This window comes from Equus asinus, chromosome 11, assembly GCF_041296235.1.
Source record: "Equus asinus isolate D_3611 breed Donkey chromosome 11, EquAss-T2T_v2, whole genome shotgun sequence".
Taxonomy (NCBI): Eukaryota; Metazoa; Chordata; class Mammalia; order Perissodactyla; family Equidae; genus Equus; species Equus asinus.
Window position 1 is genome coordinate 78,567,113 of NC_091800.1, and position 26,787 is coordinate 78,593,899.

Genomic DNA, 26,787 nt, shown 5'->3' on the forward strand with positions numbered 1-26,787 from the left:
ATACCGTAAATCAAATTAAATGTCTTTAAAGAATTTACCGCAGATCCTGTCCATTTCGATTGGAGACGAGCCACACTAACAAGAGGTCCTATATTGGATGTGTACGTCCAACCATAAAAAGGTTGGAAACTGCAGACCGCCATCAATGGCCAGAACAACAACAACAACAATAAAAGCACTTTCTAGAAAAGAAATTAAAATTCAAAGAAACAAAAAGTGACTTTCTCATTAAGCTCAAGTGACAGGACTAGAACCCAGTGCTCTGGGCTGCTGGCCCGGTGCTCCTGGGGCCAGTTCACCTAGGGAATTATCCAGCACCAACTCAGTCCACTGGCAGTTTGGACCATTCCCCTCTGGGGTAATGAAGCACTACTCCAAACAATAAGTTCTCTTTTTCCTTCCCGAGGAAAGACACTAGCACACAATAATGATGATGTCCACACTAATTCTCATAGTTATGAAGGTGCTCACTAACTAGACACTATGATTTGGAGTTGAACACATGTCATACATATTACAGCAACTCAAATACCAATATTATTAACTGTCTCAAAGTGAATCGATGGTTTGAAGTGTTAAAAATACACTTGTAAATCTGAGTACTTTCCATCATGCTACCTAGCATAGCACTATTTTAAGTAGAGTGTGACTCTGTGTGTGTGTGTGTTTGCGTGTAGGGGTGAGTGCGTGTGAGTGGCTGATGTGGAAATTAGTGACTTTTAAAAATCTTGGGATTCTTGAAGAAGCAACAGAAAGTCAACATTAGCTTTTTAAACCATTTTAAAATTTGTTCTTCTCATCATTCATTTTCTTTCCAGGGAAAGCCGTGCATCAGTGAGCTTTGCTGTAGGGTGGGCAATCGGCTTCTGCATTTTCCCAAGTATCTGAGAGTCTTCCTATGTCTGTGATGTGGCGGAAGTCTTCCAACTCTGCTGAGCATCTCCCTGGACTTCCCGGTGAACTTCTGGGCCCTGGGCCCTCGACCCAGCCCTGTGCCAGTCACCCAGCCAGTAGCATCCAAACAGCTTCGCATGGTTTCAAACTTGAAACCTTCAAGTCTATTTTAAGAAAGATTCTTTTATCAGGCTACCACAGGCTTTTGCACTGTAAATCATAACTCTAAGGAGAGTTCTGGAGGGCAGCACAGCTCAGCTACTTGCTACTGAACCTAACATTACGTTTTTAGAAAAAGAAAAATAAGAGATGCCATCATTGTGTAGATTAATATTATAATTATAAATTAAGTTGTGCTTCTAAACACAAATCTGTCACATGTTGATAACAAGTAGTTATTAAATGCTCACTACATTAAACAAAAAGATGTTGATAAACCATGTATTTATTTGCATTTCTTGCATACTATTTCAGACTAAAGGCTCAACCCACAGTGTTTGCCGAAATCAGACTTGCACTCAGTGGGAACCTAGAATTCACAAAGCCATCTTTAAAAGTCAAAACTAAAGTTGGAGGAGAGAGTCTGGGTCTTTTGGCTTATCTCCATGGAAGAGTCAGCTCGTGGACTGGGGCTGCGTGCACAGTTCTGGGACACACGTTTAACACTGTAGCAACATCTGATACTCTTGGGCCTCCACTCTTCAGCATCCTCCATGTTCTTTCTCCCACCCAATCCGGGGCACTAACCTTCTTCATGAATTCATCAGAGGTCAGTTTCAGTTCCCTACAAATGGTATGCTAAACATTAGCGTTCTTGGTAAACAGTCTTACTTAAAAAGTCTTTTTTTCAAATAATACACTGTTCGACTTACAAAAAGCTCAAGGTTTCCATTTATTTTACCAAATAACTATTTTATATTTTCAAAGATTTCTGTATTGAAATCTTTGAATATTTTGAAAATATATAGAGATTGAAAATCTCTATATATTTTGCACACTTTACCACCCCATCTGCTTGTTTCATCCCTCAGAACACTTTTATTTTCATTTTATGATAATTATTCCTTTAAATCTATAATTTACCACTTTCCTTTTTTCTTTGTCAATTATTCTAGCTAAGCCATTGTCTGTGTATCAAGTTGGCTTAAAAATAGCTTTTCAATTTATGTGGCATTTCAGGTTCACAGCAAAGGACAACAAGATAATTAGACAGCTACGACTATCTTTGTTTTAATTACTAATGTAGGAAGACGCAGTATATTACTGAACACTAAATAGGTACTCAGTGAACTGTTGACTCTGTGCTCTAAAGAGCAGCTAGCTAGTGGGATGAGAAGCCAGAGGACAGCAGCTCAGCATTCCCCGATGAACTGAAGCCTTGAGTAACAAATGAGTGGAGACCCCAACCCAGTCATGAGCACAATTTTAAACCAAAGAAATTAAGAAAAAATATTTCATTGCTTGAGTGACGTGAACAGCTGTCCCAGTCACCCAGACTGCACTCTGGTGAAACCCTGGCCCCAGAGGGATCCTGCTTTGCGCCTGCAGGTGATCTGCACCTAGTAGGCATGTGCTCCAGGGGGTGCATCATCTGACTTCACAGCCTTGTGAGTGAACAGTAGCTCAGAGATGACCCAAAGGATACACAGTATCTGTTTCTGAAACAATGTGTCAAATTACTATATAGATTGACAAAAAAGAGCAATTCATCAAGCAAACCCAAGTGTTGTTTTATTCTTCTAAATCTGGTTTTAACATGCCCATGTATAATTGTGGTTTGCCTGTAAACCCCATCTTTTGAACCTATGAGCTCCATCTTCTCTGGATTGATACCTTTATGTGAAATGAGTACCATTATACCATCTTGTTCACTGTTGAATCCTTAGCACTTAAGCAGTTTCTGGCACAGAGGAAATACTAAAAGAATGAGTCAATGGATGGATGGATGGATGGATGGATGGATGAAGAGAAAAGTCATCGCACAAGATTCACCTATCAAAATCTCACCAATGGTCCTTAAAAATGGTTTCGCCAGTAGAGATGCCGAGTATATTCATATATATCTACTTATTTCAAAACTATAAAAACTCTAGGAGGTTTTTTCTCTTTAGGTATTTGTATTTAATGAGTACTGTTAGTACAGGGTCCCACATTCAATTAAGGTTTCAAAAAACATGGACAACCTTCAGCAAAGATTCTCACCAAATACTTGCCACAATAATAATTTTAAGGAAATAAAAATCAATACAAACCTATTTACCTTATCCTAATTTGTATAAAATAAATGAATAGAATTATACTTACATATAATGTAATAATCTCTGTTCTTCTGAAATTCTAGACCCCACAGGTTAGGGCTGAATTCTTGAAACTTGATAGTGAATTTTACATCTTGGTCTGGTCTGGCACAGTTGAGGAGAGGGGTATTTTCCTTCTTAATAGTGCATCTGTCTGCTTGGTCTTTATCAACCATATAAACTTTATAATATTCATACTGGCCAACAGTTTTAGAGTCCACTTTGGGGCAAATAATATCCAATTTGTCTCCTATCTGTGGGTATAGTACCAGTCCTTGTCCAGGTAGAAATCTAAAAGCATAAAAAGAAAGCCATTGAGTTGATAAAAATTATCAGTATTAATGATAATTACAACATAGCTAGACAATGTCAATAATTCCAAACTACAATGTTATGGATCCAAACTTTAATTTACCAAAAGTATCTCAGTTCAGATTAGCATGAGATGAACGTATTTAGGAATTACACTTTAAATAAAAGGAAAGAAAGAAACCGCTCTCCTTACACTACACAGTAGATCACTCAACCTCCTGACATTTCTTTCCCACCCCCTCCCTCATAGTATTTCAGGACTCCTTTGTGTAGCTTTACAATAACTTTTCCTCCATGGTGAGTCAGACCTTCCCACCTGTTTGTTATTTTTTAACCATTGGCAGCTTTGGTTTATTGGGCACACCACAGAAAGATGGCATCAATTCCAGGGAACAGTGGATGCACTAACACTTTGTTGTCCTGTTAGTTTCCATTTGCTGTTGATGTTAATTAACAGACAAGTTTCATCAAGAATGTTTCAAATTACTTATCATAATTAGTCAGTCACTGATCAAACAATGGGTTTTTTATTACATCGAACAAAAGAAATGTCTTACAAACCCATAAAAGATAACCAGAAATAATTAGTCGTAGTATTGATTCAGCTGCAAGATGAAGAGTCCCTGACTTGCAAGGACAGCAACTACTGTCCTTGCTCCGCAAACTTTTTTTTTCCCCTCCCTTGAGATGTATTTGCTCCAATTAATTCTTAGAAGCAAATCTTTAGAACTAAGACGACTGATCCAATATCCCCTAACGCTTAAAGCTAAAAGCCTCGCCCCTCTTCTCGCTTCTTGCTAGCCATGCTGCTGAAAGATCTCTTCTAATGGGGAGTTTCTCGGAGAAACTGAAACAAGAGCTTCCTAATGAACGTCCTTCTACAAGTGCTAACACAAGCAACACACTTAGAAATCCCATCTCATTCCTCCATAAGCAGCCAAGCCTGCAGCCTCATTAAAATATTAAAGCCCCAGAACAAAGCATCACGTCTGAATCCTTCCATCCAAGCCTTTCTTTAACCAGGGACGCCCACCAGGATTAATGGGTCATAATTCATTGAGAGAGAAAGCCAGGATGCCGGGGCACCCCCCATTTCAAACTCATATTGAGGGAACACGTTATGATTTATGCTGATGAATGGTATTAATTCTCTGAAAAGAGCATGAGGATGGTTATGAAGTGTCACAGAACACAACAGAAATTACGTTACAGATTTATATTAAAAACTAATGCTCTTTATGGCAGGAAAAATGCACACTGCACACAGTGGCTTGTCATTTTCTTTGGGAATGTGTTATTTTACAATCCCAATGGATTGTAGATACCCCAAAAATGATGGTCCTTTTTTTTTTTCCCTACTGAGCTCCTTTAGCAAGAACATATGACATTCATTCACTCAAAACAAAGTGAATAAGAGTCATCTAACAAAATCACTCTGTGAAGCAGAACTCAAAATGAATACTTTTTATAACAATGCAAAATTTCCTACAACCACGTGTGTACCCCTGAAGAATTCTCTACAACTTCTGACAAATGTAGATCACCACTTAGTAAGAACCCCTCTGTGATCTTCTGGGCCATTTTCACAGTTTTCTGGGGACAGGCTTTGAAAGGTCAACCCCAGGGGACTGAAGGACTCCCAGGGCGTGCATTCCCTCCACCTCCGGAGAGCCGGTGTATTCTCTCTAGGCAACTCCATCTTCCCTGTGTATAGAGCACAACTCTGGGTTCTGGTGGGCAGACTGAAGGACTGAATGAGGATGTTTGTGGACGAGGCTTTTTAGTCTTTACCTCCGCCCCTCACAGTGATTCTGATACGTTGCTGTGTTTAGGAAGCAGGGCCAAGATGCCTGGCAGCAGGTACAAATGAAATACCGTGAGCATTACATTGCTTACCTTCCTGACCTCCTTTTTCTCATGTCGTATTCCTTGACCTTCTTAGGAAATCTTTACTGCATCCAAGAACCAGAGGCCAACTCCTGCCTGCGGTTCCCACCTAACTCGAAACATTTTCTATCCCAAACCTGCTCCTTTAGTAGCTGGCAAAGAGCAAACACCACATGTTCGTTGTTGTTAGAAGCATTCGTAAATCACAGGTGAGGTCTGCAGCCTGGATGCCTGTCCCTGCCCTCCTTCCAGAGCTCTGATCTTCACACCCATCAACTTTCACATGTACCACTTCCCAGGCTTGCCCAGGCTTCAGAGACCAGGGTCCTCAGCAGCCAGATGGACCCATTTTCCTGTCCATACAGTCAGTTTTTTTAAGAAAATGATTGGAACTCCCCCGACCCCCAAGCGTCTATCATCTCTGCATATCTTAGAACTCTCCCACAGCACAGCCTAGGTCTAAAGTTTGGCTCACTAAGCTCTTTCTTCATTCAAAATGCTCCCAAGATCCTGTTTCCCTCATGAAGATTTTTTTCCTGCTTAACGAAAGACTCAGTGGAGATTTCCTCCCTGCCCATGTCAGTAACTCCTCATGACTCTCTCCTCACTCACCAAATCTGAGTTCCAGCTTTTGCTGGCGCAGATGGGGTGAGGTCAAGAATGACATATGGACCGGTTTGGCTACACACAAAGATCTCCTCACTTCAGAAGGCACAAACCACATAAAGAGCTGTACTGGTCAGCGATGGGGGAGTGATGTGTGGGGAGGGGTCGCCCATGGGATGGCTTATCAAAATGGAAGGCAAGGGGAGGAATCTCAAGTTTCAATAAGCATATTTGATATGCTCAGCAAAGTTAATCCCAACATTTGCAGAATACACCGTGACAAAACGGAACGCTAGAATTTGATCCTTTGCCCTGAAAAAGTAATGGTTCTAAGAGTTCCTTAAAAAAAATTATTGCTTCTTTATTTAAATCCATCTGAAAGGACCCAATCTTGGAATGCTTTAAAGTTTCCTTTTTAAGCATATATAGATGCCCGTTAGCACACCATCACTTTAACTGATGAGATTATGGTTTCTTAGCAGACAAAAGGTGCAGTTGAGCTGAGAGCCCGAATCACAGATTTCTTGCACACGTTACCTCTGGGTGCAGCTGAGTCCCAGAGCCCCTGTGCCTCCCAGGAGCCCTCACAGTTTCTAAGGCAACATGGGAGCAAACAAGAGCAATGTGATTGTAACAACAAAAGCAATGTATTTCGTGCCAGATGCTCTGAGAGTCAGAAAAGTAGAAGATCTTGATCACCAGGAATGTACAATCCAGCTCCCTGAGGGTAGGCAGGTCCCATATGTGTCTGAGTCAATGCTGGATGCCCAAGGGCCAACACATGGTAGATGCTCAATAAAAAAAGTACTAGTTGAAAACAATATGAAAGAACAAATGGAAGGTAAGATACACACAAATAAATTTAAGTCATATTAATTAAGTGCCACAAACTATTTGCAGATCACAGGCATGGAAGGAATTCCGAAGAGAGGATCACCTAGAGTTGGGACAGGGGTGTGCTGAGAAAACAGAGATGGGCTTTCCAGAAAACACCATCCCAGGCACTGTGTGTTTCTGGAGAGCAAGGAGCAGTGCAGATGGAGTTTCGGACTGTTCTCTCTGGAGGATGTACGAGTGTCAGCAGTCTTCTATGATTCCTTCCTATTTAAAATGCAAGGCAATCAACCACTTCCAGAACTACTGATAACAAAAACATTGTTGCTTGTGAACGCTCACTCTTTGCTAAGCGCTGATCAACGCACCTTACATCACATTCTCTTCATTTAATGACTGCACACATACATAACACGCAAAACAGATGAAGACACGCCCGAGCCAAACACAAGACACGACAGGAAAAGCCCCTTTCTCTGCACTTTTCAGTTCTCACTGCATCACATTAAAGCATGAATCTGGTTTTATAAAATGCATTTTTTCTAAATTGAGCTTTTCATAGATAAGCCATGAAGTTAAGGAAAATCAAGAGAAGTCACACCCAGGCTTGTGAGCATCAGATGGAGCCCAGCTCTGTGCCAAGCCCGTTAGTTGTGCCCAAAGCCTACTGCTTCTGAGGTAGTCACCTGAGACTCTGGCATCCCTGCCCTGTTCCAGGAGGCCAAGAGCCAACAGGTGAGGAAGAAACTGACCAACTACATGGAATTTGTGTTTTAAATGTAATATTACAGATGGACTCCAGACAGTTTGAGAATTGCAGAATGTACCTGAAAAGAAAATGGGGTGAATTTTTTTTTTTTGGCTGACGAAGATTGGCCCTGAGCTAACATTCTACCAATCTTCTTCTACTTTTCAGTATGTGGGCTACCAGCACAGCATGGCTGCTAACAGAGCAGTGTAGGTCCACACCCAGGAACCAAACCCAGGCCACCAAAGCGTTATTTTTTAATATTATTATTTTTTAATAATACCATTTTCTAATGGAAAACAATGCAGCCCATATGTTAAAATCAATTCAGTAAATACTGCGTTCTATTTTTGAAGCTAGGACATTTATATTTGTCTTTTGTTACCTCAAGATTGCTTAGAGACCTTAATAAGCCAGACTACACAGCACACTTATGTGCTGAATATTTTGTAGTATTCAATAATATACATTTTTTGGGGTAATATTCAATAATATACTTACCCTATGTTGACTTTGGAAGTATTAAAAAACAGAATAATGATGGTGGTGACCACCAGCTAATTTTAAATTACTAAACTGACGCTCTGTAGTGGATGTCAAAAACAGATATTTTTCTGTGTCATGAGATAATGTTCATCCCATAACCAAAAGCAGGACAGAAGAAAAGCCCCACAGTTACAACCCATACCACACAAACGAGGTTGTGTTTGTTAAACTACACTCAAACAGAAAGTGGTTAGAAGTGTCCTTTAACAAAGTCCACTGGTTTCTAATCCAAAACAAAAGATTTCTAAGACCGGCAGCGCTTCCTGTCCTATACAGGAGAGAGGACCCCGCCAGGCCAGTGCCCACCCTGGGCCAGGCTCCTGGAAGTCAGAGCAGTCCCCCTGCTGCCCTTCTGAAGGGGGAAGCCACATCGCCCAGACAGGAGAACCTGAGGCTTGGGACGCTTCCGGGGCACTGGTGCTGTGGCGCCATGCTTCTCAGGGGGCCTCCTGGGGATGGTGCAAGAGTGAGGCGTGCTGAGCAGAAATAGGCAATTCCTATGGTTTTCCCCAATGAATCATTCCCAAGCAAGACAATAGAGGTGATGACTCGGAATCAAATATAGAGATAACACATATTGTGGAATAAAATGGAAACTCTAAGTAGGGTTTCCAAGTTAACCTGCCTGAAATGATTTGATATCCAAATCTGTTTTTATCTTCTGATTACTTGTCAAATTTCATCCAAGTTTTTATCATTCATCAAACTAGACTCTCATATTTTCAAGGGGAATACTTTGAACTAATCTAATAACCTAAATTAGACATTAGTATTTGGTAACCTAAATATTCTATCTAAACATTCGACCTCTCATAATCTAAATTAGACATTTCAACTTCATATTCATCATTGTAGAAACTTTTTCAATACTACAGCCATTATGTGACACAATATCCTTTAATGTTTTAATCCACACTGGGAATCCATGCTTGTTTAAAAAACTAGTTTAATGCATTCAAAGCATAAACCAGCCACTTAAGAATTCAGGGGTCAAGACACACCATTTTCTTTGACCGACCAGAGCATCACGCATTGTGATCTCAAGTCTGGAGTCTCCTGATGACCAGGATGGCATTACCAGGTCTTGCAGGGTCAATCAGATGGAAGCAGCAGTTGCCTGATCACCTTCTGAACCTGGCCCGATGGAACAGGAGGACCCATGGGATGCCAGTAGCTGAGATGCTTAGGGATAGCTGTGCAGTGGAACCCCAATGCCACCAAGGATGCCCCATTTTCCCTGCTTCCTTTTCTCTCCTACCCGCTCCTGCATTTGCCCCTGACTATAACATATGCACCTCAGGACAAACATCCAACGATTTCCTACACTGTTCTTCAAGGCTCGCCAAGAATACGTAGGTTAACCTAGAAGAATGACTGAGGAATGACCAAATTACTGAGTGGCCTCTTGATGCCAAGATAGTCTGAAAATATACATGAAATATAGAAGACCTGGTTCTCTTGAGGGAAGCAATACGTGGAAGTAAATGATCAAAGAATATGACAAAGTATCATATAAACAAGGACAAATCAGTATGTTGTAGCTGAATGCAAAAATATCAAGCTGACACAAAATAAAAAGACGCAGACAGGAACGACCAGTTTCTGTATCCAAATAACCGGGTCAGGCAAAGCCCCTCCAGACAGACATGACGACAGTGCTTCGAATTTAAAAAGTGTCAGCTCAGATCCAGAGCCATTTCTACGTACTATTATGCACATCAAAAATCTATTTAAATATCTCCTATTCCTGCATATTTATGGCAGGTATCATCCACCTGAGAAACAAGAGCACGTTACTCATGTAACAGGACCAATGCAAATCCCACCAATATGCAAATTGGGGCACAGGAGACCCACAGGTGATGGTCTTCCATCTCCAGAGCAAATTGCCAAGCAGAGTCAGAGTCATAAGTGAACGCACATAACTTTTTTTCATGGAGAATTGCTTTTAATTTTCCTTTCATTTCAAAATTACATCATTAGAATATATGATTATTCTAAGTAAATGGCTAATTTCAGTTGAAAATATACACACATCACAATTATATGGTATGTTATTCTGCCTGTTTTGCTGATGGCACAGACGGTCAAACACAGGGACTTCACCCGAGTCTGCTTTGGGCACTGGATGATGGATTCGGGGTGGTCTCTGGCTTTCTGGGTTTTTTCAGAATTTTTTGCAATAAACATTAAATGCTTTTGTGATCAGACTGGAACATTATGCTCTAATGTACAGTTTCAAAAAACAAACTGTATCGTGTTCTTGAGCAATTTCTCACAACTCTGGCTTAAAAAAGAAACATTTAAAATATTAAAGGCCGGTAGATTTTTCACTTTTTTGATGCAATTCCTTAGAAAGCAACTAAACAAAATTATTATAATCTGACTTCTGACCTATTTAACAAATCAATTCTTCAGTCCACAAAAGCTATAGTAACGTACAACATTTGAGTTTACTCAAATAAATGAAAAATATGGGATGCAGTTTATGCTTAATCATTGAACTGCACAAATCTGGGAGTTGGCTAACGTTTCAGGGAATCTGAGCCGCAGCTTTAGGAACAGGTTTACCCCAGCAGTTGGCACACCAAAAATCATATCATATAATAGGTTTATTTGCAAGCTAGAGTTCTGTATTAAGCACAGTCTGAGTTTACCACATTTTGAAAAACATGCACTTTTTCCATAAAAATGCTTTTATTTTTATTTCAATTAAATGTCAAAGGCTGAGGGAAGAAGAGCAGTCAGTTTGTAAATTGGTTAGTCTGGAATTCTGAACGAGGGAAAGCACATGGGCTGCTCTGCTGGAACTGGCTGGTCTTTCTAGTTACCTCCTAACAAAAGATGCACGCTGTTCCGGGTAAGCCCCAACCCTTGACCCTCGGCTTCACCGTGCACTTGGGGCCTGCCTCGTCTACACGGAGCTGGAACAGCATGAGCACAGAAAAGCCCTATGTTCCTTTCAGAAACGCTCTGTGCACTTAGCAGTAGAAAGCCCCTGAAGAACAACTTAAATTCGTGAGTACAAGAATTTGATGGCACGTTTTATACACAGGCAGGATATTCAGTCTTGCATTACTTCCACTGAAGGCTAGAGTGCTGCTACAGCTTAATAAGACAGTCTCTAAATGCCCCAAACAGAAGAGTTTGTTACAAAATGAATACATAAAAGCAGGGCCCAAGAAAGACTTAGGCACTATCTACCATAAGAAATACTTGGGGAAAAAAAATTTCCTTTTTTGTGAATAGCACTTTACTGCCCCCTTTTGCACTTTAACATCAGAACAGGTTTCTGTACAAACTTATTCTGAAACCAGAGAGATAGTGGGGTGTAGCTATAGGGTGTCAGGTTTATACAGAATTAGGTTACCAGATACCACCGCTTGGAGTAACAAGTAATTACCTTCAAACTTCAAGCGGGAGCACCACTGTCTTCTCAGTGGCTTTAAACCTCCAAGAAATAAGGTAGTAATTGGAGGCTCTAATTGACATTTTCTGCTTTAATTCGAGTGTGTATGTGTGCTGGAACAACTGCCTGTTTTCACAGGTGCCCCTTCTTTCACACTTTTCTAAAACAAGTAGCATTTGCAACTTGAACCTGATTTATTCAAGGAAAAGAAAAGAGGCATAAAAGCAGGCTATACAATGTGGGACCATTAAAGTGCTATAAAGCCGAGACTGAGAGTGGGGGGGGGGCGGGGTGTGCATTTCAAACTTCACACCAACAACAAGAAAAATCTTTTCAAGAAAAGGAAAGATGAGAAGTGCAGAATTCAAATAGACGGTGAGCCTATGGGCACACAAACCAGTTCAGCAACTCTTCAAGGCGAGCGCCGGGGATGTGTGCCTCTTCATCTACGCAGAGGCTGGAAGGGAGTATTAAACTACAGTCTAAAGGAAAGTTTTATTTATAAAATTCTGATCTGCAATGACAGAGCGAGAGGGCCCTGTTCTCGGCCTAATGACCTCAACTTACATTTGATGGTTTGTGTATGCTGCTATATATACTTTTATTTAAGCTTAATCCATTTCCTTTTGTCATTCTACAGTTACCCTACAAGTCAAAATAATATTAAATTTCACAGCCTACAGTGCTCCATAAGTGAATGAAAACTGACTCCTTTTGATCTTAATCTTGTTTTTTATTTGTGATATAATGCTCAAAACAGTGGTGGTTAAAGTAAGTTTTATTTTAAAATGCTCAAAGATAATATTCTCATAGTTTAATATTCTCATAGTTATTTTCTTTCAGGAAAATAACACAAGTATTTAATTTTTCTCCATACCATGATTTTCACTGTAATAAAAACCTCCGGTTCACAGAAAAGCAGCCTAGAGTGACCTAAAGTTGAAAAAATGTCTTCATCTGTAAGTCACACGAAGTGTGTGATGCCCAGATATCAGTTTTCTGTTCACAGAGACTTGCCAATCTTTGCCATGGAATTAAAAACAAAAATCAACCACCTACCTCAAAAACAAAAGATAGAGGTCTTTATTTCTGGAACTGATCTAAACCCTCAAAACTTGCCAACAACAACAACAAAAAGTCATCCCTTGTATTTTGTAGCCAGGTAAGGCAAACTGGTGGGCTTGAAAAGTAAGATGGGGATGCTATGATGTGTGGTGGGAAAGTGAACAGCTCAGTGAACTACTCAGGCCACCTTTGTCACACTGGCTCCACCACACCGGCTCCATTATCGAAACAAGTATTTCATAACGCTCAGAGGCAAGAGACGGTGCGAGCTTCTGTCCCGACTGTAATTTGTTTGCACCTGTACGGTCTTGTTCCAAACCATGCTTTTAGTAAGAGTCTATAAAAGAAGGTGGAACTCTTGTTATTTATAGGTGAGGCACCAGAAAGAAGAATGGCTTTCATATAGAAAGAAATTCAAAGGGCAATGCCAGCTGGTTCTCTGCTGTTTTAGATATCAGTGTGGAGATCCATTCGCTCATCTCCCTAAGTGGGAGAATCACCGAGATGAAAGGCACACATAAATCATACACGGAATGGGCTGGCATTTTAAAAACTCGAACAAATGGAATTAAGATCCTAGTGCACAGAAATATCACAATCTAGTGTCTGCGTGTATGTTTTCTATCAAGACATTCCATCTCTTTCCTTCCCATCATCACATATTTTTAATTTAAGAGAACGGTGCCTATTTAGAAAAACAATTCACTCATGTTTTATGGGTGAACGAAACTTCTCCCCTTTGGTGTGAAAAATAGCACCGAAAGAAAGAGTGTACACCAAGGGCATCTGACTCCTGCTCCTCAAGCTGGAGCGTTACCCTAGGACAGCCTGTCGTGTTCACTACTGGGATCACCAAGCCCCCACCCCAGTGCCTTGCATAGGATGGCTGCTCAATAGGTGTTTCTGTAATTATAGAATGAACACTTTAACAAACAAGCTTTAAGAAAAGACAAAACTCTTTTAGTTCTCTCGATATACGAGGAGATTCTCCTTGGCACTCAAGCATAAGAAGTCTAAGGCTGTGCACCATGGCTTCAAACCACCGAAATGGCTGCCTCCTGGACACTTCCTTCCTTCTTCCCGAGCTCCAGAGCAGGTCAGGGATAGGTTTGCTGTGGGCGTCTGATGGGAGACATCTTCCTGCACCTCTCATGGCTTTTGCAACAGTCCAGAGAGTATGGGAAGAACAAAGGAGGCTATACAACGGCCAGGTCCGCACTGCTAACCTCAGAAAGGAATAAAACCGGATTGGGTTCCTGACTTCCACACAGATCATCCCAAAACTGTGTATCTTAGAAAAGTGTGAATGGCATGCCATTATAACTCTATGGATGATGTATTTATTTCCTGCTTGGTCACTAGAAGCAGCCTGGAATTACCTCGACCAAAAAACAAAAAGCACACCAAAAGTTAAATACTATAATTTATTCAAACAGGCTGCTAGTGAACTAAACTGCAGGGAATTGGACAAGGAGAGAGATGAGGATGCCCTGGGGTTCTGAGCGCTAAAAGGAACAAAGATCTGGTTGGCTGAGAGCTCTGGCTGGGCTGCAGGTAAGCAGACCATAAGCCCCAGGGAAAAAATGCAAACGGAGGCTCACTGTGGAGTCAAGAGAACCCCAGGCCCACCAATCCTCGCTGCCTGGCTTCCTGAACAAACTGCTCCAAACTTGCACAACATCGAAAGCCAGATGGGCTATACTGAATGAATCCACAGGCAAGAAGCCAGCATCCCAGCTTGCTGTAGAAATAGGCCTGGACTTGATTTGAGTCTTCTCAGCTCTGACAAGCTGGAAGCTGGCACAGATCCCAAAATCCAAAATAAAATGGCATTTAATTGTGACTAGACTCTAAAAAAGATGTCATACTATCTCCTTAGCTTGACACACGCTCAACATCTAACCAAATGTAACTCGCCTAGAAAATATGACCTCTTTTTCTTCCAACAAAGAATCCAATATTTAAATTTTTAAGAGGAAAATGTTACTAGCCAAAGAAATAATACTCACTAAATGCATTAATATCATACACTTTCATAATTGCCTAGTTTCCATTGGGTAGAACCTGTTATATCAAAGATTCAAAGGATCCATTTAGAATTGCTTGCCCATCACAGGAAAGACTATAAATCAAGATGGACAAGAGAAGAATTACATCCCAAATTTTCTTTTTATCTACCTTGTATGCACTGCTTTGAGCTAACGCATGCTTAATTAGAAATCTACAATTGCTAATTATTCCATGCAACAGTCTAAGAAAGAGGCAGAGAGTTAGGAGGGATCCTAGAACCAGAGTAATCCGGTTCAAATACAGGCTGTACCACTTATTAGCTATATGACTTTGGGCAAGTTAATTAACCAATCTGTGCCTCAGTTTCCCCACTGGTATTCTGGGGATCACAAAAGTACCCACTCAGATGGTTTCTATGAAGGTTTAATGTCAAGCAGTTAGAACAGCTGCTGGCACATGGTCAGCGCTACATACAACTGTCATTAAATAAAACAGACCATGTGCACCAGGTAAGTGGGTTTCTAAATAAGAAATATCATGTAACAATGCAAAAATTGCTATAATGCCTATCCCTACAGGTTGAATTCGTGTATTCGTTCAACATCCCAGTCTCTTACTGTACCCTGAACTAGAATACAAGGTCCATTCAGCCCAGGCCTCCTCTGTCCCTGGTGGAGAAGTTGACCGAGTATGTCTTGGGTGATAAATGTTACAACAAAGTATCAGGGGTAGGAAGCAGAGGAGAGAGCATGGAACTTGTAGCAGAAGGGAAATAAACAGTACTGCATACAGCAGAGAAGTCTTAACTAAAGAATGAACAGAAATCTGGCAGATAAGCGAGATACAAATATAACATCGGAGACTTTAAAGGTGAAAGCACCATGTTATAATCTTTATTAACATTTTAGTTTTATTTATTCTGCATTTGCATGTGGAAGGCAAACTGAATCATAGCCAAGCACACAGTAGATAGTCAATTAATTTTTATTAACAAGGGCTGACATTTATTGCTTCGTTGTGCCAAGCACAGAGCTTTGCTCTTTAAATCCTGACCACATTTAATCCCGAGCACAATTTTACTACTCTTTTATCTAGTACTATCAGATTATTGTCCCCATTTTAGAGACAGGACAACTGAGAGACATAGAAGATACTGCTCCCAAAGTTACACAGCTAAAAAGTGGAGGAACTGGGATCAGGCTCCCACAGCCAGATTGCAAAGCATATGCTCTTAACTAAACTCAGACAGCACTTGCCCGGCTGTCTTTGCTAAATCGAATTGTCTGACCTTTCCATTATCATCACACGCATTTTGAAAGCCAATAGGTACTGCTAATTCTCATATTAAAAAGGTAGCTGAAATCATTGGGTTAGCTAGCCCACAGGGTCTATTTGTTTCATTTGCGGGATCTGTCTTTGAGCTATGGTCAGATGTATGAAATAATTGAGATGCTTACAGATGTACACTTTGTAGACACACACTGCCCTTAGCTGAAATGTTATTACTTTGACTTGCTTACCATTTTCTTTCTTTCAGAGATCTACTGTGACCTTGCTTAGAAATGCTCATTCTCTCTCCAGACTCAGTTTCCCCTCTCTTGAGGCTGCTTTCTTGACGGCCCTCCAGCATGAATGCCGTCTCCTTCCTCTGTTCCTGCTGCACAGTTCCCACGCACTACAGCACAGAATGCACTTGCTTCCCCCAGGAATTCCCTCTACTCCCCTTAGGATTTAAGTCTCTTGAGGGTAGAGGCCGTTTCTCTTCGTGTTCTCAGTGTCTAGTAACAGCCCTCACTGTTAATAAATGCTGTTGAATAAATCAGTGAATTATCCACCAGCAGTGATCTAGATGATCCCTTATGATCTCCAAGAATGGGGGAAGAGAGCAGTGAGGCAAGAACCACAGATTTTCTTCAGAGATTCCTACACAACCTTTAAGAGGGTGATGGTCTAATGTTGAGTTATTTTCCAAAAAAAGTTGATCTAGGGCAAGAGTCCTCTAGGTGTGGTCTCAGACCAGCATCAGCATCAGCTGAGAGCTTCTTAGAAATGTAAATTTCCAGTCCCACCCAGACCTCAGGAATCCCAACTCCAGGGCGGGCCAGCAATCCTGTTTTAACAAGTCCTCCCGGTGATTCTGATGCCCTAAAGTTTTAGAGCTGCTGGCCTGGAGGGTAGAGCTCCAGTAACAGGTGAAATGTTAACACAACATAGGCAGCCATAAACATAGATCTGGGTTGTGTCTGTTCATTCGACTAATACTTACTGGATGTCAATGTTAGCTAGTAGGTAGACATTGATGAAATAAAACATTTTTGTCCCTGACTTCTAGAGCTAAGGAGGGCAATGAAGGGGACTAAGACTTACTTATGAATCATGACAGTGCAGTGTACAGTATAATGTTCTTCCTATGCCCTAGATATTTAACTAAAGTACTGTAGGATTACAGAGAAAAGATTTAAACAAATTATGTTTGCTCTACGTCATAGAGAGCACTCATCTAGGGGAAATTGTGAACTTTATTAGACAGCCTGTTATAATGAAGAGCCATTTTCCCATAGACAAAGGGGCATTCAGAACTTATGAGAGCTTGTTTTAATCTACAATGTACCCAAAATATAGTTCCATGGAAACTAACATCCTCTAACTTCTTCTGCAGTTCGATACATTCTGAGCTGGCCTTGAACATAATTGGCTCAGCCCCACTCACCCATTGGGCAGTTCCGACTCAGGGTAAATGTTTTCAGGTCAGCTGAACTGGTAGAAAGAGCAAGGACCGAGATCTGAAAGCATTTCACCAGGTGGTGGAACCGTGCTGTGCCTCAGGTTCCTCAGCTGGAACATGAGAGGCTTGAAGAGATGCTGGAAACAGGCATTTCAGATACTGTGGACCGGCAGCTCAGAGATTCTGATATGCACAAAGGTTAGTTATCTTGCTGGGAGTGTGGACGGGGAGCAACAGCAGAGTGGGCGGATAGTAGGGAGTTGCACCTGACACACACACACACAGCCCTTCCAAACAAGCCAAAGCCTTAGGATGGTCTGTAATCACCTGTTTCCCTCCAACGCAAACACACTGACCCTACTAGTTTCAAAAATGTGGGTAGCACTCATAAGAATTCTGGAGTGATATGGGAGTAATCAGGACATGAAAAGCACAGATTAATGCCTCAGGGGCAGTAGGGACTTGACTAGCAACTACTGGAAGAACGTACAAGGACTGTAATTAAAACTGGATGCAACCCAATTTAAACCGAGAAAATGAACTGAATTCTTTAATAGTTTTATATAAAAAACATAAAGAATTTACAGTACTGAAGAAAACGAAGTTTTCAAAGCAAGGCAGAACCCTGTGGTTCATTCATAGTGTTCTGAATGTCTGCCCAACATGGAGACGTTAGAACGTTTACCTCTCTGTGCTTTAGAGAGCGGAAACAGCAAATTATTAATACTTTACGACTATGAATTTTTTGTTCATGTTTTGTTTGGAGAATTACTAAGGGCAGAAACAACCTGTTTTCCTTTCATGGAGCTTTCTCCTACTTTGTTTTTTTATTTGAAATCAGCAAGTATGCACTCACCGGCCACAAAATGCTTTGGACTAGAATTACATATTTGAATTTATACATGAAAAGGAAAATAAAAAGCCACTGCTGGGTCTCTGCAGGAGCAACAGAAATAGGTTCACTTGGCATTCAGTGTGCATGGAAAACATTTCATAATTGATCACCTCTCTTTCCACTGGTTCGCCAGATCCAACCATCCTTATCTCTAACGCTTCTGAAACATGTTACCACAGGTAGAACGCAAAGCTAACTGTTGGATGACGTTAGTAAACAAGTGGCAGCGATTTCCTGCATCATTTCTTTAATCACTTTAACCCTGTTCTTAATAGAAAGCTGGAGGCCAGGGCCATTCAGCTTCTTCTTTTGTCATTTGCCTGCCATAAATATGCACCAGTCTGCATTTGAAAAGCTGAAGGAGGCCGCAAGCTTGCTGGACATTTATCATGCTCTGTTCCCTGTTAACAAGCAAATACTTTAGCTGAATGGGCCATTAGCAATCATTGTCAAATGCAGAACACAAGGTGCTCAGATGTGACCAGCTTATAAATTAGGGGGTGTCCCTTCTCCGATGAATCTAGACAAGTGCAATGGATCTTTTGATATAGACTTGTGAAGTATGCTAGAAAGGAAGGTAAAGTAGCAGGCACTGGGTATGGCAGGTCTATGTGCAATAATTTTTAAATGTTTTTAATCTGTGAAAGCTACATAGTAATGACCAGAAAAACAGGCAACTAATGTAATAAATCTATAGCCCAAAACAGATGGTGGAGTCAGCTGAGAATTAGGAACAAAATCAACGAAATGGGTCTGAAATAGAATATTTAGGATTTAATGAAGATCTTCAGACACTCACAGAACGTGTTAGTCTAGAAAGGCCCCGAGTTGCTGTTAGGAGAACACCGAATGCCCTTACCCACTCCATCAAGAAAGGCACTTGGGGTGTTTGTAGTTTCCGTATTGTCAATGTCTTAAGAGTTCAGACTCTGCTGAAGAAGTGCTGAGACTTTTCTGCAACACCAAATAGGAGGCAATAAAGCAAATATTTCCTTTCTGGCTTGACCCAACTACGGATGTCTCTCTGCATGGAACCCAATCACGGCTTCAACGGCTCATATTGTTTAATGACTAAAATGGAAAGTGTAGAAGGCAAAAACAAAAGTCCAGCTCAGTTACAAGGCTGTTCAGGACAGAAGGCAATAAGATTCCACAGCAGGGCAATTCTTTTTTGTTTTTAACTTTAAAGCTGGGCAGCGCTAACATTTTTATAATCCTATCGTTCACACGAATGGCACCTATCCGATTCAACGCAGGGGCTAAGACTCACATTTATGAGCAAAATTTCATCTAGATAGAGCCCACTGGTTTAGGGTATATTGGATTAGCACTGATTTGAGTGAAAACTCAATTCCCCTTTTTATTTATTTTATTAGATTTTTTTTTTCCCAGGGTGGGAAAGACAAAACTGAGAGGAGCTATCTGGCTGAGGGCGAGGGACAATGCATAATGTTTACCTCTGCTTCTCCCACGCGGCGTGCGATGGCACTGGGTCTGAAAGATGGCTGAAATCAAAAGGTCTCTCTTTTCTTTCCAGATAACTCCAGCCCTACCTATCCCCTCTGGTCTCTGTTCCTTCCCAGCATGTCCCTGCCTGAAGCCCAAATAGATTAAGGCAAGGACCGCCAAGTGCAGTTAATCCTACAGAATGGCTGCCGCTGTTAGGCCAGGAGTTAAAAGGGAGATCTCGCAGGCCTTCACAACTGCACTGATCTGAAGTTTTAATCAGCCCAATCTCAACCTCTGAAACAGGCAGGCAATGAAATCTACCTTTGCCGTATTATCCGCCACCAATGAGCAAGAACTGAGCAGCTTTTCTTTCCTGCTCTAACCATCCCCAGGCCACAAGCAGGGCTTTCATACTTTCTAATCCCAGTTTCCAAGTCTGTGTGGGTCTCACATAATAGCCAACAGCCTGGAGCAAGGGCCTACGCTTCTACTCCCTTTTCAGAGACGTGTCATTTCCAACATCAAGCTAATCTATATGTTGCCATGGCTTCACCCTTTATCTGCCTTTACATCTTATGAACTGCATGGATTTACCACATTATTTTTATCTGAAAGACAGAAAATGGTGGTTTTATTGCCATACAATCAGATTACTGCTGCTGGTTTCTCTATGCCTTTTTACCATACTTCAATCAAAAGGGATCAGTTTCTTTATACTCTGCCCTTGATTTACATTACATCTGTAAAGACCTAGTCTGGGTTGTAATCCCCTTATTAACTATGACCAGGGTTGATTTGCCTAAAAATAAAAGCAAATTGTGTCAGACCCTTTCACTTTGTTTTTGATTCGGAACTACAAAATGGATTACTAAAGAAATCTTCAGAGTTCACACGGCTAGTATAGTACTGAATTTAAAATGAGAATTAAACAAGTTAAACAGGGGAGCCATGTCAACGGTTTACATTTTCCATCATGGGAGAAGGGCTGAATTGCTTATGTCTTTGTACTCTGGCTTTAGAGAGACAATGAAGCCACAGGAGTTTTTCCAAGCTGTTCGGAACACTGTCCCATTCGCCATCCTTCCTTCTTTGCTTTTCTTATATTCCTCTCCCAGCTCCATTCTAATTCCTCCCCTAAAACAGGGGGGCAGGAGGGCTCGTCCCTGAAAGAGCTAATTCCTGACTAGAAGCTTATAGTTCTATGGGTTCTGCATATTTTAATCAAAATATTTTAAACAGTTGAACACTCCTATTTAAGGCTCTCCTCTGCCACACAAAGGGTGAGCTCATAAGCAAATCTATGTAGATGTATGATAAGTGACCTGAAAAACAGGCTCTTTATGTCAGCAGCAAACGAAGGCAGAGATTAGGCAGACAGGAGTACCATGGTAATCGTTAATTTTCTTAGAAGAGCGCTTCATTTTGTCTAATTTGCAATGGAAGAGTTTAGGAATAAAGTTTTCACAAAATGTTAAAGAAATATCCTTCTTTAAAAAATGTTCTTTTTTGAAGAGGGTCTGTCTTTCCTTCCCCTGCCACTCCCATTCCTATGACGCATCGCTGCAGTCATGCTAGGATCTCAAGTCGTTCCCCATTAGGTGAGTGCCCTGGGAAACGTCGCTCTAAAGCAGGTGTCACACTCGACCTCCGGGAGCTACCTGAGGCATTTCAGGGGAAGGCAAGGTAGCAAGGATTCAGTAGCTCCAATTGCAATGTCAGTCTGAGGGTAATTATCGTGCTGACCCCCAACCAACGGATTTATCTCAGTAAAGGTACAGATAAGAGGTTTCATGCTAATTAATCTGAGTATACCGATTATTCTTCAGCTGACTCCATATGGAGAAACCACTGCAATGTCCTTTTCAGCTGGCCTTGCGATGATGGCTAATTCACCTGTCCTCTTACTTCAGCCTAGGAGTCAGAAACATTCAGGAATGTTGGAGTAATTTGCATTTCTTTGCATGGATAGGACAAGTGTCAAGAGCTACGCTTTGTGAAAGATTTAGAACCAAGTGCTTAACAAATCATCTTAACCTCCAGCTCCCGTTTCTGAGGCTTGAGGCTGTAATTGCTGGGGTTAAAAAGTGTGGTCCCTAGACACGCGATTCCCAAATAAATTCTCTTCTCTCTGAAAAGCAGGCTACCAAGCATGTTGTGAGATAGCGCGTGAGCTCGTCTTTGTGATTTCCCTGGCTCAGTCGTCCTGCAGAACAACGACAGTCCATTACCTACAGTTTATCATCCTGACAAAATGTGAGGAATGTGGATGTGAAAGCACTAACAATTCCACCCCTGGTGCTGTGTGCTTTTTTCTCTCTATATTAAAACTGACAAGATTAACCCAAACGCAAACTGTGGAGCATAGTTCAAGGGGCTATTCAATCTGTGCTGAATGTGCATTTGTTTACCTACAAAAATAAGAATTTCAGACACAATGGAGGGCAGGCTGGCTTATATATGGTATTGAATGGACTGTTTAAACAGCACTATCCATTGTAGTTTATTTTATCAGTCTCTGACAGGTCCATATTTATTCAGAGCCCGACTGTGGTAGAGCCCACGTATTATAGGTTATCTGGATATTATCGAGCCATTCTTTTGTATCAAGTCAATCAATATCAGGAATTCAGTATTATGTAGGGAAAAATGATATGGGAAAAGCAAACTGCTTTGTTAACCAACTAGTGTGTGGGGCATAGGCAACAGCACCACAAGACATAAGAAATTAATGTTCTACTGAAATTTTCAACGAAGTCAGTGTAATTCATTCTCGAATACCATACCAATACAGGCTTGCTCACCCTAAAGTGAAATTAATATTTTTCTAAAAAGAGCCAACTACTTCATTTTAGCAATAACACCCTGCTTGGAAAAAAATTGTTCCACTGAAATGTTAAATTAGAAATGAAAGCCAGGCTTTGCTATTCTCACTCGAGTTAAAAAATAAATAGCTAAACAATCCAAATGGCTACAACAGGCGCAACTCTAACAGAGCCTATGGAGGCAATGTGAAGAACCTAACAGGGCAGTCGCTAATGTTTCAGTGTATAGAACTTCTTTCCATAACTGCAGAAACTCTCAGGGATGGGAGCAGATAGTGTGGGTAAAGTAGTTATGGAGACGGGGAAATTACAAAGGATTTTCTGGACCTTGGATCCAAACAGCTGCTTCAGGCTCCCTATGTCGACCACCTGCTAAAAAAGCTGACCTGCGAACGAAACAAATCTAATTACTGATGGTTGCTTCATTACAAATGAATTGTTCCACAGTTCACGTGAACTGATGTGAAACTTCAATGCATTTGATGACCTTCCTGCCACATTGCATTTACTGACTGAAACTTTTCTCTGGAAATAAACATATGCAACTTCCTGCAAATAAAGCAACCCCTTGGCACGAGGGGTTTTTACTCATTCTGAAACTTAGAAAAGGCTCTTTCATATCATTATTCCAGGAAGAAATCCTCCTGATGTCTCAAGCTAGCAGGCAGCTGTATACTTTAAGTAGACCTTTTCCAGGGACAAATTATCCAGTCCTCCAGGCAAGCCATTATCATAAGAATTTTAAAAGAAATTCTACTCTTGAAGGCCGGAGCAATCACACCAAGAGCAACATCCTCAGTGAAGGGAGGCAGATTCTCCCTTCAGTGTGCAAGCCTCTACATCGGGGACTACAGCTCAGAAAAGCAGACCAATCCTAACCGACAGGATGGTGAGTTAACATCAGTCACACTCCCCGCCCCCCCCAACACATTACGAAAAGAAGATACTAATGTTCCAACTTTAGGAGGTAATAATTATTGTGCCACCTTTTTCCTAAGTAGGAATTTCTAATCCTCCTCTCTGATAACACACAAACTAGCAGTTAAGGCAAAGATACGTATACTGAGCTGAATGCCAGAGGGGTTCATGGGAATGTCTTTAAGTAAGATTTAAAAATAAATTTAAATCCTGAGGGGGGAAAAAATTCAGCCCCCAAAGACAGTCCATCAGTGAAAGTGCAAAGCGGAGCGGAGCAGGCCGCCTGCGGAGGAGGTGAGGACTGGCGCACAGCATTGTGCATGGAAGAGTGACCTCTGTAGGCACAACGTGCGCACTGGCTGGCCTCGCCGCCGCTCTCCAAGCCCGACCCCGGCCTGCCTCGCCGGGACGCCGGCTGTGCGCGCAGGTCCGAGCCCAACAGCCCCTGGTGCCTCACGATTTGGTATCGGTGTAAAGATGCCACTGTCACTACTTCCTCAACAAATATAACGAAAATCAGAAGTCCATACAAGATCAGGCTACCTGGAAGGAGGAATGCATTAAGTAACTTTCAAACATGCGCAGTGTTGGAAAGTGCCATCTAGCATCACACAGGAATTTGTTTAATCCGATTTACAGCTGTGACGTTTCTCGCCCTTGTAATAGAGAATTTTTGATTAACCTGCTGATAAATTTGAAATTTACCGCTTTTTAAAGAGTGGCTACGATTTTTTAATTAAGACGTGATTTCTAAATTAATCCTCCATCTCTTTACTCCTAAATTCATACCAAACTTGCTCGACTTCAATTAGGCGACCGATTTTGCTTCTGATCGCAAATGCTTACTCCTAGAACCAGCCAATATTTCCATACTTTTCCCAACTTTCCCAAGGCTAAAATTCCACGGTTCTGTAAAATATTCTTGGCTGTGATTCGAAATGTATCCCGAGAATGAGGTAATATCCAATTCTGAAAGAACAGATGACTAACTACGAGTCATGACCATATATATTTAGGGATGGATTGCCTATTCTAAATTCTGAAAGGAGTCTGGTAGCTCACGCTGAAAGTTAATCTCCAGAAGGCCTGGCTTTCTTTCGGCTGCACTGTTTGATAAAAGCAAGTCGTATCCAGGGATCCATTCCTGCCCAGGCTGCCCAAGCGCTAAGGCTTCGGGAGCAGTGCCGGCTGGGCAGGGCCCTAAGCTTTACAGGAAGCGTCCTTAAGATCGAGTCAGCTATCGGGACCGCACAAAGTTCGGGGCCATTGGTTTAGAAGCTAAGCGAGAGGCCGACCTGCGGAGGGCTCTCCGGAAGAAGCCTAAGGCCCGTCTCCCGGGCGGGGAGGAGAAGGCTCGCCGCCCGAGTTCTCCCGCAGAGCAGGCGGCGCGGTGCGAAGCGCGCGGGCTCCGGGGCGCTGCGGGCGGCCCAGGGACCACAGGCTCCCCGCTCCGGGGACGCTCCACTGCCCCGGGCCCGCCGCCCCGCCCGCCCGCCCGCCCGCGGGACTCGGGCCGCGCTCAGGCGCTCCTCCGGAGCGCAGCATCCCCGCCTCTCTCCGGAGCCCGCCAGCCCCGGGCGCCAGCTAGCCCTGTTTGTGGCCAGGATCTCCGTTCTCGAATACAAGAGGGTCAGGTATCGCCATCGGACACCTTCCCGTACGTGACACCCGAGCCGCCAGGGGCTTTTTAGCGTCGGGAGCGCCTAGGAGAAGGAAGGCGGAGAGGACGCCCCTTAGGGCTGGCGCTCCGGCTGGAAAGCCGAACGAGGAGTCTCCACCTAGTGAAATGTGGCGGGGATAGAGCACAGGGGACTAGGGCAGCGGGGAAACCCGGGTTCCAGAAACAGGCTCCGAGGCTCCGCGGTCCGACCCTTCTTCCCTTCGGGACGGCGCGGCGGACCCCGGGGCGGGGACCGAGGGAGATCGCGGACGCCACTTACTTGGAGTTCGAGGAATTCCAATAGATGGGCTCTAAAACTATCGATCTGGAAATGGCAGTTCTGCATAAAACCATCAAAACTCCCCAGCAGTACTTCCACAAGGAGTCCCTCCTCGCGGCCATGGCCGAGCCGCTCCCAGCTCCGCGCACTCCGGGCGGCGGAGGGACGGGGCGCGCGGCTGAGAACCCCAATCCTCCGGGCAGACAAGGAGCAGACCGCAGGCAGCTCCGGGGCGCGCCGAGCAGCTCCAGCAGTCGCCGAGGCCGGGGGCGCTCCCCTCGGGGCCTTCAGGGCGCGGGGCGGGAGCGCACGCGCGGGGCGCGGCGGCGCGGCGGGCTCGGGGCTCCGGGTCGCCGCGCCGGACGCAGCTCGGACGGCCGGCTCCCGTGCGGCTCCAGGGTGCCGGGCTCAGGGCGGCAGGGAAGGCGCGCGGCCGGGACACAAAGGCAGAGAGACGACTCGGGCGGGCGGCGGCGGTGCGCCCCGAGAGGGGCTGCCTCGCACTATAGATCCAGGGGGGCGGGCAGCGGCCCGAGCGCGCGGGCGCCGTGTCGGCGCCGTTCCATGTCCCGAAGCGCGGAGCGCTGAGCGGCGAGGGGCGCCCCTGGGTGCGCGGGAGCCTCCTCAGTCCTCGCGGCTCCCGGCCCGCGGAGCAGGCAGGAGGGGCTCGGTCCCCGCCGCGGGCGCCGGACGCGCGGGCCTTTGTGTGCGGGGAGGGCGCCGGGACCGGCTCTGCGCGCAGCTCCTCTCTCCGGCCGGCGCCGCCGTCCCCGCCGAGGAGAGTCAGCGCGGCAGGCGCGCTGTCAGAGCACTATAAACGCGGGGCCCCGCCCCGCACCGCGCAGCCCATTGGCCCGTCGTACGGCAGCCGCGCGCCCGTTGGGCGACCAGCCCGTCCTTCAGCCGCCCCCGCCCGACATTGGGCGCCGCGAGGCGGGGCGCCGACTGACAGGTGAGCCCCGCCCCCGGCCCCGGGCGGCGGCGCGAGCTGAGCGCCCTGGAGACGCCGAAGGAGGGGGGTCTGCGCGCGCACCGGGCGCCCCCCAAGGGGGCGGGGTGGGGACCCTGATAGGAACGGCCGAGCAGGGAGCGGGGACAGCACGGGGCCACCTGTCTCTGCGCCCAGCACGTGCCTTCCGTTGCCCGGCAAGTGTCCTAACTTCAACAGAGGGACGACGTCGAGAGCGAAACTTTCCCTGCGGAGTGGAAGGCAGTAGGTTTCCCGGCGGGTCCTCCTCCTTAAAATGAAGTGTTTCCTCTGCAGGGACTGACTCACGCCCCGCACGCGCATCCCTTCGCTGCCCCCACCAGGCCTCCCAGCGATGCGTTCACACCTGATTTCGGTTCCAGACGTCAGCTGAGGCCTGACCTGAGTCAACGGGGCCGGGAGACGCACGACTCCCGGGAGCGCGGCGCCGGCGGGGCAGCAG

At 43.8% G+C, this 26,787-nt stretch overlaps 1 protein-coding gene across 1 annotated transcript in view; it reads right to left on the minus strand.

Annotated features, from left to right (window-relative positions):
* EFNB2 (ephrin B2) overlaps positions 1-26,143 on the minus strand; it is a 44,821-nt gene extending 18,678 nt beyond the window's left edge. The window contains exons 1-2 of the mRNA XM_044779726.2: positions 25,358-26,143; positions 3,199-3,482 (exon numbers count right to left, since the gene is read on the minus strand). Of these exons, the coding sequence (XP_044635661.1) occupies positions 3,199-3,482; positions 25,358-25,479 (406 nt within the window). The 5' untranslated portion in view covers positions 25,480-26,143. The remainder of the gene's footprint in view (positions 1-3,198; positions 3,483-25,357) is intronic.
* Between the last annotated feature and the right edge of the window lie 644 nt (positions 26,144-26,787).